We start from the raw sequence: 13,471 nt of genomic DNA, 5'->3' as shown, positions 1-13,471 counted from the left end.
TTGGATACAATGAAGTGGTTATTCCAAACTTCAAGTAGGTATAATAATTTTTTATAAAGCTGATAACTTAATTAGACAGACAATTGGCTTCCTTTACCTTCTCTTGATTTTCTTATAAAGATATTCTGTGCAGCATACGAGATGACTATGAAAAGGAGGATGCATTTCGTGGGCTTTGTGCAATTGTATGTCCAACTTTTTCTTCATCTCTTTTTCATTTTTCATGATGTTCATCAATAATGTTGACTTCAAATTGATTGTGGTATTTGTAGGTAAGAGTGAATCCTTCTGGCGTGGTGAGTTCGCTAGCTTACTTGTGTAAAGCTGTTGCTAGTTGGCATGTAAGGATCTCATACAAAATCTATAATGTCAAATTAGAACTAGTTTTATCTACTGGCTGACTTCTGTTCTCTTTGTTTTGTAAGGAAATCCGTAGCCAGGATCTGCACAATGAGATTTGCCAAGTTTTGAATGGTTATAAACAGGTACAGATCATTCTTTTACATGACAATTACTTTGCATTTTTCCAAATTAACATTACAAATTGTACATTATCTTGTTAGATGCTTGGAGATGGAGCATGGAAACAGTGCATGTCCACACTAGATCCCCAAGCGGTGCAGAGATTGTCAAGGTTTGGAGTATAACATTAAATAAGGAGAGTATCTTCATTGGTCATCATATTTCTGTGTTGCATTTGAGACGGATGAAAACACAGTCTATTGGTTGGAAAAATGGTCATATAAACTGTGTGCATCGATGAGAATGTCTAGTGGTTGGAAGAATGATCCTATAAACTTTAAACCTTCAGGTTCAGATTTGTACCAGATTGTGTGCTTTAGATACCTTACAATGTTCCGATTCCAGAAATGGTCCAAAAGGATGAGGCCAGGTCAAAATCATACATGCTATATGGGTCCAAGGGGATTTCTCTTGCTGGGCAGTTTGAGAGAGGGAGTTTAATCCCTTGTGCACTCATATATTGTTTTTTATAATGTTTCAGTGGGCTTGTGTTTATTTGTAACTCCACTGATTCCTTTGATGACATTCATCAATTTGGCAAAAGGTTTATAATGTATTTGTGGTCATTTACATGGATATTGTTTTCTCTGTAAGGTTAATATCCATTTTTGACGATCTGATGGTAATGATTCTTATCATCTTTTTTTTTTATTTCCTTGTACTCTCACGGATTGCTGCCTGATTCCATGAAAAATCTAGCCAAAATTCTCATCCACTCGGTGTACTTTTTTTCTTCTAACGGTGCATCTTTTATTGATTAGAGTTGACTTGATTTATCTAAAACTATTGTCTTGTACAGATCTTGAAAAGATTGATGTATGCTATATCAAATAATTTTGGGCATTCCTGATTGTGTTATTGCTGTGGTAATGATGCTACTTATTGCACTTCTTCAGTTAAAATTTCTAAAAGCTGTCCTATATAAATTCGCATGCACAGCAACCAATTGCATCAATTTTACTTCGATCCTCATTTTTCCTTATTGTCATCCATTGATATCATCTGACTTGTTGCAATCTAGTAGTGCGTCGCAATTCGGGTGAGTTGCAGAATCAGTATCCAACTACTGTTTGTCAATCCTCAAAACTCTTTTAATTCAATTCAATGACTAGCGCTTTTGAAATCTGAGGTAAATTTTGTCATTGCTAAATTAGTATGTCAATATAAGTAGCATTATTAGCAATCGTCTATATTTCTTGATCATGGTTTGGTCGATAGGGCTTGATTTATCAGCATCATTGCACATGTAATCTCATTGGCACATGTTGCACGGAATTGTTATTAGCTCATCTGTTGTCATCACAGAAAATTGAGATCAACAATTTACTTGATCTTAAACCATATTTAACATCTACATCAGATATTTTAAGGTGCACAATCACCCACAATCAACCTAGACATCAAATTAGACTGTAAAATTAAGCTCTCGTCTTCCCTAATCTCTCCTACATTGGCTGTCCAACTCTTCAATTCTTTTAATTCAGTGGGTGACATCCAACTCCAGATTTCCTGTTTGGGCTTGTGCAGGACTTAGGTCTCTTCACTCGCAGGTTTGGTGGGACCTCGGCTTATCTGGACAGGGCCCGGCTGGACCTACGAGCCAAAAAGAGACTGCACCCTGGCTGAGGCAGGACACATGCAACTCACCTTTAAATGTTCATCCAAAGATTATGATCTTGCCCCCCTTTCATTAGCATCTGTTCATAGAATCTATCTTGATCACACAACCCAGGTGCCTGATCTATGGTGCTCGGTCATATCGGTAGTCAACGCTCGAGCCATGGTGCTCGGTCACATCAGTCTCTAGTACCCGAGCTATGATGCTTAGTCAACGCTCGAGCCATGGTGCTCGGTCACATCAGTCTCTAGTACCCGAGCTATGATGCTTAGTCAACGCTCGAGCCATGGTGCTCAATCACATCGGTCTCCAGTGCCCGAGTTGTGGTACTCGATCACATCAGAGTCCAGTGCTCGAGCCGTGATGCTCGGTCACATCAGTTTCCAGTGCCCGAGCTATGGTGCTCGATCATATCAGTCTCTAACGCACGAGCCATGGTGCTCGATCACATCAATCTCCAATGCCCGAGCTATGGTGCTCGGTCGCATCAATCTCCCGTGCTCGAGCTATGGTACTCGATCACATCAGTAGTTAGCGCCCGAGCCATGGTGCTCAATCACATCAGTCTCTAGCGACCGAGCCATAGTGCTCGGCCACATAAGTCTCCTGAACCTAAGCTATGGTGCTTGACCACACCAGTTTTCAACACCCGAGCACACTACTCGGCCAATCATGCAGTCATTCGTCATTTGCTTGTGACCAGCCAAGCATCAACCAGTGATCAAGCTAACAATTCTCATACGATAGCCGACTCACTCAGGCGAAAGCACTAAGACATGCCCCGAGCCTAATTTGGTAGCTTGCCCTTTGGCAGTAGTCCACAGCCATGATAGCACCAATGTGGAGCTTCAAAGTCGATGTGGTAAACCACATTAATGCGATGCCTCGAACGATACGACCATCCTCCTACACCGTACAAAGCCGTGAAAGGTGCGTCGTTGGGTACGAACCTCCCTTGAAAAGCTTGGGACTGTGCCGTCAGGTACGAAGCTACCCCCCAAAAAGCTCGAGACGATATCGTCGGGTACGAAGCTACCTCGAAAAGCTCGGGACGATACCGTCAAGTACGAAGTTGCCCTACAAAACTCGGGATAGCATCGTCGGGTATGAAGCTACTCGCGAAGCTCGAGACGACACCGTCGGATATGAAGCTGCCCCCGCAAAACTCAAGACAGCATTATCGGGTACAAAGCTATCTCGCAAAACTCGGGACAGCGTCATCAGGTACGTAGCTACCCCGTGAAGCTCGGGACGACATCGTCGGGTACGAAGCTGCCCCAAAAAGCTCGGGATGATGCTGATCCATATAGGTTGATCGATGTCTGCATGGAGGATATGGGTTCGCCGCTTAAGGGGTCAACGATCATTAACGAACTAGGTATGACCAACTCCTGCATGTAGGTATAAAGACCCACTGCCTAGTTAGTACCAAGGGGGGACTTTTTTCGAACACTTAACTCTCTCTCATTCCACCAAAAACTAATTTAAGCTTTACAGGGGTCAAGTCGAAAAATCTTCCTCCCGACCTCGACCTATTTCCAAGAGCCCAACGATGGAGAAGCAAGCCGCTTGCTAAGAGGGAAGGCCGTGGTCGGTCGAAAAATCTCTCTCCCGACCTCGACCTTTTTGTATGAGCCCAACAACGAAGAGGCAAGCCCAGTGACAACGAGGCTCAAACCTGACCCGACCTGACCCAATGCTCACCCTCTCCACTCAAGTGTCTACGTGGGTAACCCCACACATCGGGGATTGGACCAAGTCACACTGAGTCCTTGATCACGGTATAAAGGTCCATCAACCGCAGAAACAACAATAGTTGTGATATAGAGCTTCTTGCTCAATTAGTGCAGGTGGTCAGCCATCAAAATCCGGCTCGCCTGATTTGTCTTCGCAAGCTACGTGGTGGCAGATGAGTTGGTCCGAGATGGATTTCGAAGCTTGGTTTCAGCTTTTGGACGCTTCGTCTCACTTATGGCTCGCTATGTTTCACATGTCATGCCGATTCTTCCATTGGCATGAATAGTGGAGACGCAGCCGGATGGCCCGTGATATTGTTGGAAATGCTTGTGAAGTTGTACGAAGAACGTTGGAAATCTTCTACTGCTGTGCCCCTCTTGAGGCTGGCCTCCCTAACAAATCTGGGACAGAGGAGCTAGGAAATGATAAAAACATAATACTCTGATGTAATTAATAAAAATTCTTTTGATAAAAAAATAGATATAATATTTAAAACAAAAAAATTGATATATAACACCTACAGGATATTCTCAAGTGTATTTATATGACCTAATGGTAACTTCCTCACTTCCTAGTATCACCCAAAATAGTTATAGGAACTATCCTATAATTTTTATATCATTGGTCACTTCGTGAATCATGTATAAAACTATCCGATAACTATCTAAATAATTATTATGAATCAATTCTCAACAAAATTATTATGAATCGATACGTCCTGCTTTGTAGCCCATTATAAACTCGAAGAACAGCCTCTCAGCGCTGTAGCTTACTCGATTCACAGCAGCACCGGCAACAGACCTCGCCGTCCCGTTTCATCCGACGACGAAGGATTTGGTGAAGCTCCCGTTTCATCCTCGGACCGGAGAGACGAAGCATGTATGACGTCTCTCTTAGTTTGGTGATCTGTGAACAAAAGAGTGGCACAACGCTGTGACCACCCTGCTGACGGAAACACACACCTTTGCCTCACCCATCGCTCCGCCCCTGAACCAAACGCAGCGTCGACCTTGAGTTGGCCCAGAAGACGCCAAACATGCCCAGTGCGCTATGCTGCACGCAGAAGGAAACGTATGCTGCCTCTCTCTCTCTCTCTCTCTCTCTCTCTCTCTCTCCAGTGGGTCCCATCTGTTTCTTCCTCGATGGACCTACCAAAATGGCCTTCCACTGGTCTCTTCCCACGAGAGCGGGAGATAGAGAGAGAGGGAGGAGAGGTCATTTATGCCTAACTTTATGTAGTGATCTGATGAGAGAGTTACGGAAAAGAAAGGGGGATGGAAGGCAATAAATTGAAAGGTCGGGCAAAAGATACGGCAGAGATGAGGTTGTGGTACGGGGAGGATACGCTGCAGCACGCCGCAGCAGAAGGCAGCTGACAACGCCACTACCATCATAATAGCATCGCTTTGCCACAGACCTTATTAAGACACCGAGACCAGCGAGCAGATTAGCAATGGGAACTCCAAGCTTCTCATTATGCGCTGCGTACGGAAGCCACCAACATCTCTCTATACATATATCCATCCGTATGTAGCTGCACGGAGTAGGCACAATATACTGTATTGAACGTTTAGGAGTAGGCCATAATGATTACAGCCAGCTCAAAGATAATTAAACATTTCCAAATCGAAGATATTAATTGCTGACACTGTGAGCAGGTGTGCGTGCTTTAAAGTGCCGCAGGAAGAACCAACATCAAAGAAAAGTAGCCGTTACAAATAAAAGCCTGCTTTGGCTATGCTGTCCGTATCCCTACTACTTCCTTTCCATGGGGCTTATGGCCTCGTTTTGGAGGAAGGAAGGAAGAGTCTGGTCTTTTCTTGTTTCCTTGCTAACAGCACATCATCAGCGTAATGGTCTCCCATTTGGCTAGCATTAGCCAAGCCATACTGCTGCTGCTCTGTTGGATTTGGGTGATGTAGTAGTTTGATGGGGGAGGAGGAGAAGATGGAGACAGGGGTGGAGATGGAGGAGCACAAGGTTGCCGTGGAGGAGGAGGAGGAGGAGGAGGAGGAGGTTCAGGCGCAGGTCTATCCTGCTCCGCTACATTCCCATGAGGAGGTCGTGAGGGATAAGCTGGCCTTCATGGAGAGCCTACGCCGGTTCCACTCCTCCATGAGCACCAAGTTCATGTACGCAGCCCTGTTCTCAAGTTTCCCGACGCTTACTTCTCTTTATTGGTTGTTTGATGAAGCATCTTCTGTGGTGGGAAAGGATTCCTGTGATTGGAGGGAGGGAGCTGGACTTGCATCTCTTGTACGTCGAAGTGACTCAAAGGGGTGGCCTGGCAAAGGTTGTATTACTTGTATTACCATTTCATCGTATGCAGTTTGGTCTATTCGTAATCGATCGATGATCCACCGGTGGAAGTAGGTGATCGAGGAGAAGAAATGGAGGGAGGTCATCGCGGCGTTCAAGTTCCCCCCCACCACCACCAGTGCTTCCTTTGTGCTGAGGAGATACTACCTGAGCTTGCTCCACCACTACGAGCAGGTCTACTACTTCCGTGCCCAGGGCGGTCTGATCCCCCCGGCAGGTGAGACGATCGATCGTTGTTGTCACCTGTTCTTGTGTGTTCGATCCTTTTTGTGAACGCAATGGAATGCGTCGTGCATTGCAAACACGATGCTGATGGCGTATTGCGAGTGGTGCGTGCAGCTTCGTCGCAGACCAGGACGCCTCCTGGCAAGCTCGAACGCGGCGTGGTCGTCCCCGACTCGACCATGCAGACATCCAAGACTCGGAAAAGACCCCTTCCCGAACCACAAAACAGAGGTGAAGTCGCTTTGAACTCTCTCTTCTTTCTTTCTTTTGGATGGTGGATATCATCATCATCATCATCGATGACCGGAACTTTCTGCTGATTGTTTCATGAGATCATATGAGCACTGGCAAATCCACAAGCAATTTAAGAGGTTGCACTTGGCCCCTCTTCATCATGAAACTCACCGGTAGTGAATGTTTCTCATCAACCTTGAGCAAAAGAGATTCGTCACCTTCTCTTCCTCCCCAGCTAACAACCTGTCATATATGCACGGGCCGCCAGTGCCCATCGGTGCATCCAAAGGTCGGAATCTTGTGTGCTGCTGAATCCATGTCCTGAGCCCATCTGCATTCTGCAAAGAGATGGGCAAATGTCCTATATCCATCAACTCGATCACAGTGCAGCGAGAGAGGGTTCACCTACGTGTCCCTTGCATCTCAAAACATTCCCGAATGCCTACATAAACGATGGATGCTCGGAAATGACTGAACACGAAAGGCATTTGTCTTGTCTTGGGCGGTAGTCCGTCGATATGTTGTTCGGAGTAGATTCCCTGGGTTTTGGATTGTCTGGGAACAGACTTGTTGCAGCGGGAGCAGTATGTGCTGAACAGTGGGGTATAAGTCTGATTACTTTTCATTAGTGGCCCGATGATGGCTTGTACAGGAAGGCCATCCATCAATGTCCCAATCGCCTCCCCAAGTTCTTCATCATGGTGCTATGAATTGCTGCACCTACAACATCGTCCTTGTTTAGTTAGTCTCAGTTTAAGCTTAAAGATCGATCATTACCAACTGCACATTATGAATACATTGCATGTTTGGTTCCCACAGGACCCTACAATTTCACAGTCACGGGATCCATCGATGGGAAGTTCGAGTACGGTTACATGGTCACCGTGAAGATTGGCTCCGATACCCTGCGAGGCGTGCTTTACCATGTCCACCAGCCTTCGGCGTCCTCTTCTACTCTGGCAAAAGCACCGCCGGAGACAGCAAATGCACCGAGTAGCAGCGCCGTGACCAGAACGACGCTCAGGCGGCGAAGGCGCTGCAGGCACCGCGACCCTGCCCACCCCAAACCAAACAGGAGCGCCTACAACTTCTTCTTCGCTGAGAAGCACTCCAAGCTGAAGGCTCTCTACCCTCACCGGGAAAGAGAGTTCAGTAAGATGATAGGGGAGTCCTGGAACAAGCTCAGCTTAGAGGAAAGAACGGTGTGATTCCTCCGTTGTCGTGGTACCATAGCCTGTGCTGATCTTTCCTATCACGAGTACCTAACTTGCTTCTTGACTTCTTTCCCAGGTGTATCAGGACTATGGACAAAAGGACAAAGAGAGATACAAGAGAGAGATGCAGGAGTACAAGGAAAAGCTGAAGCTTGTTCAGCCCGAGGAAGTGGGGAGGCCTGAGCCTGAGCCTGAGCCATCGGAGGTTGTAACCGGGGAGGTTGAATGACTCTTGTATTTGGCAGGCAGGTCATTGAGAGATCAGCAGATGGTTCTTATGTAAACTTAAACAAAGTTCGTAGCTGTAGTTTGTGGATGAGAAAAGATGAATGATCACAAATCCAGGCAGGTTTCATATGAGCACTAATATTTCAGCTGTGATCTGCTACCTGCGCTGCTTTACTTGTTCCTAATTGTTCCTCTCATGCAGGTGATATGACCTAACAATTTGACGCTAATAAGACATTATCCTAGTAACTTAAATCTAGCTACTCAACACCAAATTAGTGGTGAATGGCAAAGACATTTTGATCATTAACAACAACAGAGAGAACCACTGTGGGGATGGATCACACAAGGTAAGAGGAGGGACTCATCTGCATGGAACATCTGGAAAGTATTTTCTATGCACAAATTTATACAGGATGTTCCTGACACAGGTGCTCACATTAAAGCATTCCAGCCAGAGAACTCATCTACATGGATCTTATTACGTTTCAAGGTAGCTTCCAAGGACAAAGCTACACTGAAGCATCTGTTCACTAAAAGGCCCAAGACAAACAAACCATGCGTCTGGAACAATGAAATCTCCTCGTGCTACCGTTCGGTGGGGAGCCTGTTCTGAACCCACGCAGAGTAGCCGCCTGCTATGTCCGTGATGCCGGTAAAACCCTGTGCAAATTGAATTGCCTCATTTATGACATATTAATCACTATGTATCACAATCAATATATCCACAATGATCCTCTGCCAGAGTGGTTTAATATCTTCAAAATTTTAGGAGGCTGAATCACTACTTACAGCAGAGGTAAGTTCAGCTGCAGCCATCAGTGATCTTTTCCCACTACGGCATCCCTGAGAAAGAAATGACAGTCCTCCATCAGAAACATTTAGAACGATACTCTCACAAAGCAGAACAAATTCTAAAAGTCTAATGAGAGAGATCTCACGATAATTATCTCGTCATCCTTCCCGAACACCGAGGAAACTTCAACCAAGAAGTTGGGATTCTTCGTCATTCCTGCGGAAAAAATGCCAGCAAAAACTCATCAAAACGCCAAGCATGAAACAACAGTTTAACTCGACCGGCATATCATATGCATGCATATATTGATTACCTGATCCAACTTTTAGCACGTAAGGGATGTTGATAGCTCCGGTCGCATGGCCAGCGTTGAATTCATCCACCGTCCTGTCAAACCATGCCAAAATATAGAAGATCTGTTGGGTGAATACAATTCAAAGGTGACCTTTGCGATGGGTCTCTGAAATAAGACCTTCATAAGCTATAACAAAGACGAAATCTATCGATAAATTAACTGTCGAATGATCTACCTAACATCGAGATAGTGATGTCCAGCCTGAAGCAGCTCGTGGGCAACCCGAACCGGCACCGATGTCGGCACAACTCTTGCTTGATTCCAGTAAGTGGCGGTGGAGCCGATTCCATGTCTATAATATCCTCGCCAGATGAAACCCCCCACCATGTCCAAGTAACAGGAAAAGTTATGGAAAGGAAGACACAGTACCTGAAGAAGCTCGGACGCTTGTTTGAAGACGCTTGTTGATATCCGGCCTGCAACTTTGACGCAGGGATGAAGGTTTTCGGCGATGGAAGAGATCTGCGAGTTCTGTTAAAGAGTACGGTAAGCGTGGCGTTGCGGAAGAAAGAACTACTACTCAGTAAAACAACATCTATAACTATGTTCCTGCCCGGATCGGCATGCAGATGAAGAGATAAAGCGGCTGGCTGACCTTCTAATCGAAGGAAGACTGGGGAAGAAGGGGGTGGAGACGCCGGCGAAGGAAGCCATTGTGGTCGATCTCAGCTGTGGGTTGAGCGTGGGTTGGATCGTTGGTGATCGTTGTGGTCGATCTTAATCTACTTCGGAAGCAGAGGAAGGGTGTCTTATAAACGTGTCGGGTGGAGGAACGGATTGTTACAAATGGCAGAGGATGACACGTATGTCTGCAGTAAGCAAGATTTTGGATTATAATGAGAATGATTCTGTTACATGCTCGCCAACCCCCCGATAACGAACCTGACATGTTACGCGATGGGGTTCTTGAGGGACCCGCCATACGAAGGGAGATGACCAATTAAAAGACAGGAGGCAAACTCGAGTAGGTTGCGAGAGGGTTGGGAGAGTTATATCTGTTGCGGAAATTGGATGGGGCGGACAACTCAGACCGTGGTGGGTTCGTAATTATCCTCGGGTAGGGATGGGGATGGGAGTGGCGATGTAGATGGGGACGTTTGATTTTGGTTGTGGGAATCACGAGGACGAGGAAGCGTCCACGTGCCCGCTTCTTGCCTTTTGCCAACGGCTGAGACGATAAAGCAACGCAGCCATTCTAACAACAGTGAGAGAGTACTAAACATGTTGTTACAGAGTCTATGTTATCATATTAGACTTCGATCAATATAAAATCACTTATAATTCAAATTTACGAACGCCACATAAATGTTTTATTTAAATGTTCTATTGACAACATGTTACATATTAACGACTCTCATTTAATCATGTAAATATCTAACGACACATTGCAGGAAAGGTCGTGCACGCATCTCGATCTGCCACGTCACAACTTATCTCGCGAGAGGCGATAGCCGTTTACTCGCGAAGCGAAACACGATAAAAAAAGATCCCTTACGCCTCACCGCCCCCTCCGCTAGCCTCTGCATTGGCTCCTCTGTGGCTCATCTTCCCCTGTTTCGAGATCTCCTTCAACCTGTCACTTGCGAAAAGATTGCCTGTCTTCGGTCCGAGGAAGGCGTCGGAACGTACGTCATCAAGTCGGATTACTACGACGATCCGCTGGATATTGGGGCCATCATCGACAGGGCCGTGTTGTCCTCCGACGCCACCCTCGATCGGGACTTCGTGACCGTCAGTCTTCTTCGAGTGCGAGCACACGAGGTGCGCGACGTGCCGCCTCGGCGACAGGTCGTGGACGTCAAACATCCACACCCCAGTCTCAGACGTGGAGTGGACGCACCCCGAAGCGCAATTCTCGATCCTGCTCATCGACATCGCGCCCTACGGCGAGCGGAGGTCGTGCGCCGTCCATGGTGACAACGAGAGTTTGGCCCTTTTCGAAGTCGGCCTTTCACGGCTTGCATTATGTTGGTTGTCGGTTCATAAATTGTGTGAACAGAGTTCACAAGACATTCCTAGAATGATTCGCTTGCATGTAAGAACAGATCAATCATACCACTTGCGGAAGAGTCGATTCATTCTGTTATGATAACAGTTTCTTGCACAACAACCCCCACCGTAACAACCCAAGAAGACTACAACGGAACTAAAGAACAGGAAGAGATGCATTTCCGCTGGATGATATATAGAGAGAGAGAGATGGATGGCGAGGGGAAGTGAAGATGGCCGGCGCCATCACCAGAAGAGCGATGTGGGCAGGCCTTTCCGCGCATCTCGTCAACATCACCTCTAAATTCCTAAGGAGCGCCGCCGACTTTCTTCGCTTCCGTTCCGTCTGTAGATCGTGGCGCTCCGCCCTTCCCCTTTCTCGATGCCATCTCCCCCCTCAGCTTCCCATCCTCCTCGTCATCAGCGCCTTCGAGGATTGGATCACTTTCCGCCTCACCGGCGACTCCGCCGGACACTGTTGCAGGACTGGTATATTTGCCTACATCTCCTGCCTTGGCTCCTCTTACGGGTGGCTCATCCTCTTCCACGAGGGCTCCAAAGAGGTCTCCCTGTTCAACCCCTATACCGCCGAGGCGATTCCACTCCCCAGTCTTACCCCTCTCCTTGACAAGATAGAGCAGGAGAACGGAAATAAGCCCGACGATGGCGCCACCGCAGAACAAGCCCTCTTGTCCTCCGACCCCACCTTACATCGGGACTTCGTGGTGATCGTCTTCCTCGAGGCCGTGCATCTTAGATGCGTTACATGCCGGCCAGGGGAGAGATCGTGGACGGCAAACCCCAACTCCATTTTCTTGGACCTCCGGTTAACGATCCCGGGAGAGGACCTTTCGTTCCCGATGATGGAGGTCGTGCCCTACGGCGAGGGTAGGCTTTGCGCGATCTATGGTGACAACAGGTACTGGGCGGTGTTGGGCGTCGACCCAGGGCCACCGGGGAGGGTAAAGGTCACAGCATGGGGTCGCCTTCCCTCGTGCGTGCCGCACACTACTCCCTCCGCCCTGGTTCCGTCGGCCGGAGAGCTGCTGCTGGTCACGTGGTGCTACGAGAGAACCGCAAATGCGACGAGGGACCTCATCTTACGCGTCTTCAGGTTCGACCCAGGAGAAATGGGCAGGGAGGCGGTGGCCTCGGAAGTGGAAGACATCGGCGATCGCATGCTGTTCCTGGGGAAGAACCACTCCGTGTCCGTCGCAGCCCGAGACTTCACCGGGTTCCAGGGGAACGCGATCTACTACGTTGATTATGAGTTGATTCTGGGAAAGATGATGACGGCTCTCTGCGTATTCCGCTTGAGAAGTAGTGAAACCGCATACGTTTTCGAATCGAACGAGCTGCGGTTCACCGCCTGGTGGGCGTCCGCAAACCTTCGCAGCTACAACGGAAGTCTTCGTGGTTACAACTAGCGATGGCTACGCCCTTCTCTCTTCCAGGTACCATTCCTTTCATCGTCAAACCTCGTGATACACTATTGTTGTCAAAGGACAAGTCGATCATCGTGAAGTTGAGAGCCAAAGCCTCCTCTGTCCTACGAGGACTACTATTCTAGTACAAGAAACACCAGTTCGGAACAACCTCCTCACCTCCCAATTCCTGACGAACTCCAGTACAAGATTCCATATCATTCTTTGTCTGTTTCCTTTGAACATTTTCTTCTACGGGGAAAATCTTGGCAATGATCCTCGCTCTCAGCTCCCCTTCATCCTCATCCTCTTCCCATGGTAACCAAGAATCCGCTCCTCTCGCCTCGCCAATGTGTCTAATTCGTTGATGAAGCGGAGACCGAGGCCATCGTTGACAAGGCTAGATGATCCTTCGACCCAGTCCTCGATCGGGACTTTATTACGATCATCTTCATGTGTTGCCCAGGGGCGGATCTCTCGTAAAGATCCTCTCGTGCTCGTATCTCCCTTTCCTTTTCGACATTATATAGTACGATTAGAAGAGGTTGTGTGCCGATGGACAGGGAGAGCGATGCTTATCGCATACAACATCTCCCTTCCCTACTCGACATTATATATATAGTACGACTGGCGGAGGTTGTGCGCCGTTGCTACCATCGCTTATCGCGTAGAACATCATGTCGCCCTATGTGTCCCGCGGTATTCATTACACCTACATATGTTTATTACACGTACATGGTTGCATCTGCTTTGCTTGTGGTCACTCGGTTTTGATAGGAATAATAGTGACACAATCATTGACATACTGAC

The 13,471-nt window shown here is 47.3% G+C and overlaps 4 protein-coding genes across 7 annotated transcripts in view; 3 read left to right on the top strand and 1 right to left on the bottom strand.

The window, feature by feature from the left end:
* LOC103995542 (transportin-1) overlaps positions 1-1,134 on the top strand; it is a 40,303-nt gene extending 39,169 nt beyond the window's left edge. For 2 of the 4 annotated variants that reach the window (XM_009416146.3, XM_065081160.1), the window contains exons 26-29: positions 134-185; positions 273-341; positions 426-485; positions 564-1,134. In XM_009416146.3, coding sequence (XP_009414421.2) covers positions 134-185; positions 273-341; positions 426-485; positions 564-647 — 265 coding nt within the window. In that variant the 3' untranslated portion in view covers positions 648-1,134. Of the gene's footprint in view, positions 1-133; positions 186-272; positions 342-425; positions 486-563 lie in introns of those variants that run through there. The other 2 variants (XM_065081161.1, XR_010476493.1) reach the window with 2 other exon arrangements.
* A 4,301-nt stretch (positions 1,135-5,435) lies between these two features.
* On the top strand, positions 5,436-8,229 carry LOC135588823 (high mobility group B protein 9-like). Its single transcript, XM_065081158.1, has 6 exons — positions 5,436-6,009; positions 6,092-6,170; positions 6,251-6,413; positions 6,536-6,652; positions 7,475-7,857; positions 7,946-8,229. The coding sequence occupies exons 1-6, from the start codon at positions 5,807-5,809 to the stop codon at positions 8,096-8,098; spliced, it is 1,098 nt and encodes a 365-aa protein (XP_064937230.1). The 5' UTR covers positions 5,436-5,806; the 3' UTR covers positions 8,099-8,229.
* A 237-nt stretch (positions 8,230-8,466) lies between these two features.
* Positions 8,467-10,003, bottom strand: LOC135588824 (thiosulfate sulfurtransferase 16, chloroplastic-like). Its single transcript, XM_065081159.1, has 7 exons — positions 9,844-10,003; positions 9,618-9,719; positions 9,424-9,540; positions 9,207-9,280; positions 9,039-9,109; positions 8,890-8,943; positions 8,467-8,760 (listed from the first exon to the last, which is right to left on the bottom strand). Exons 1-7 carry the CDS (start codon positions 9,900-9,902, stop codon positions 8,686-8,688), a joined length of 552 nt encoding a protein of 183 aa, XP_064937231.1. The 5' UTR covers positions 9,903-10,003; the 3' UTR covers positions 8,467-8,685.
* Positions 10,004-11,470: 1,467 nt separating this feature from the next.
* LOC135680443 (uncharacterized) lies at positions 11,471-12,664 on the top strand. Its single transcript, XM_065194324.1, has one exon. It carries the CDS (start codon positions 11,471-11,473, stop codon positions 12,662-12,664), a length of 1,194 nt encoding a protein of 397 aa, XP_065050396.1.
* The last annotated feature ends 807 nt before the right edge of the window (positions 12,665-13,471 follow it).

Source organism: Musa acuminata, chromosome BXJ1-8, assembly GCF_036884655.1.
Source record: "Musa acuminata AAA Group cultivar baxijiao chromosome BXJ1-8, Cavendish_Baxijiao_AAA, whole genome shotgun sequence".
NCBI lineage: Eukaryota > Viridiplantae > Streptophyta > Magnoliopsida > Zingiberales > Musaceae > Musa > Musa acuminata.
Note: the sequence above shows the minus strand (reverse complement) of the source record. Positions and strands in the feature narration are given on the sequence as shown.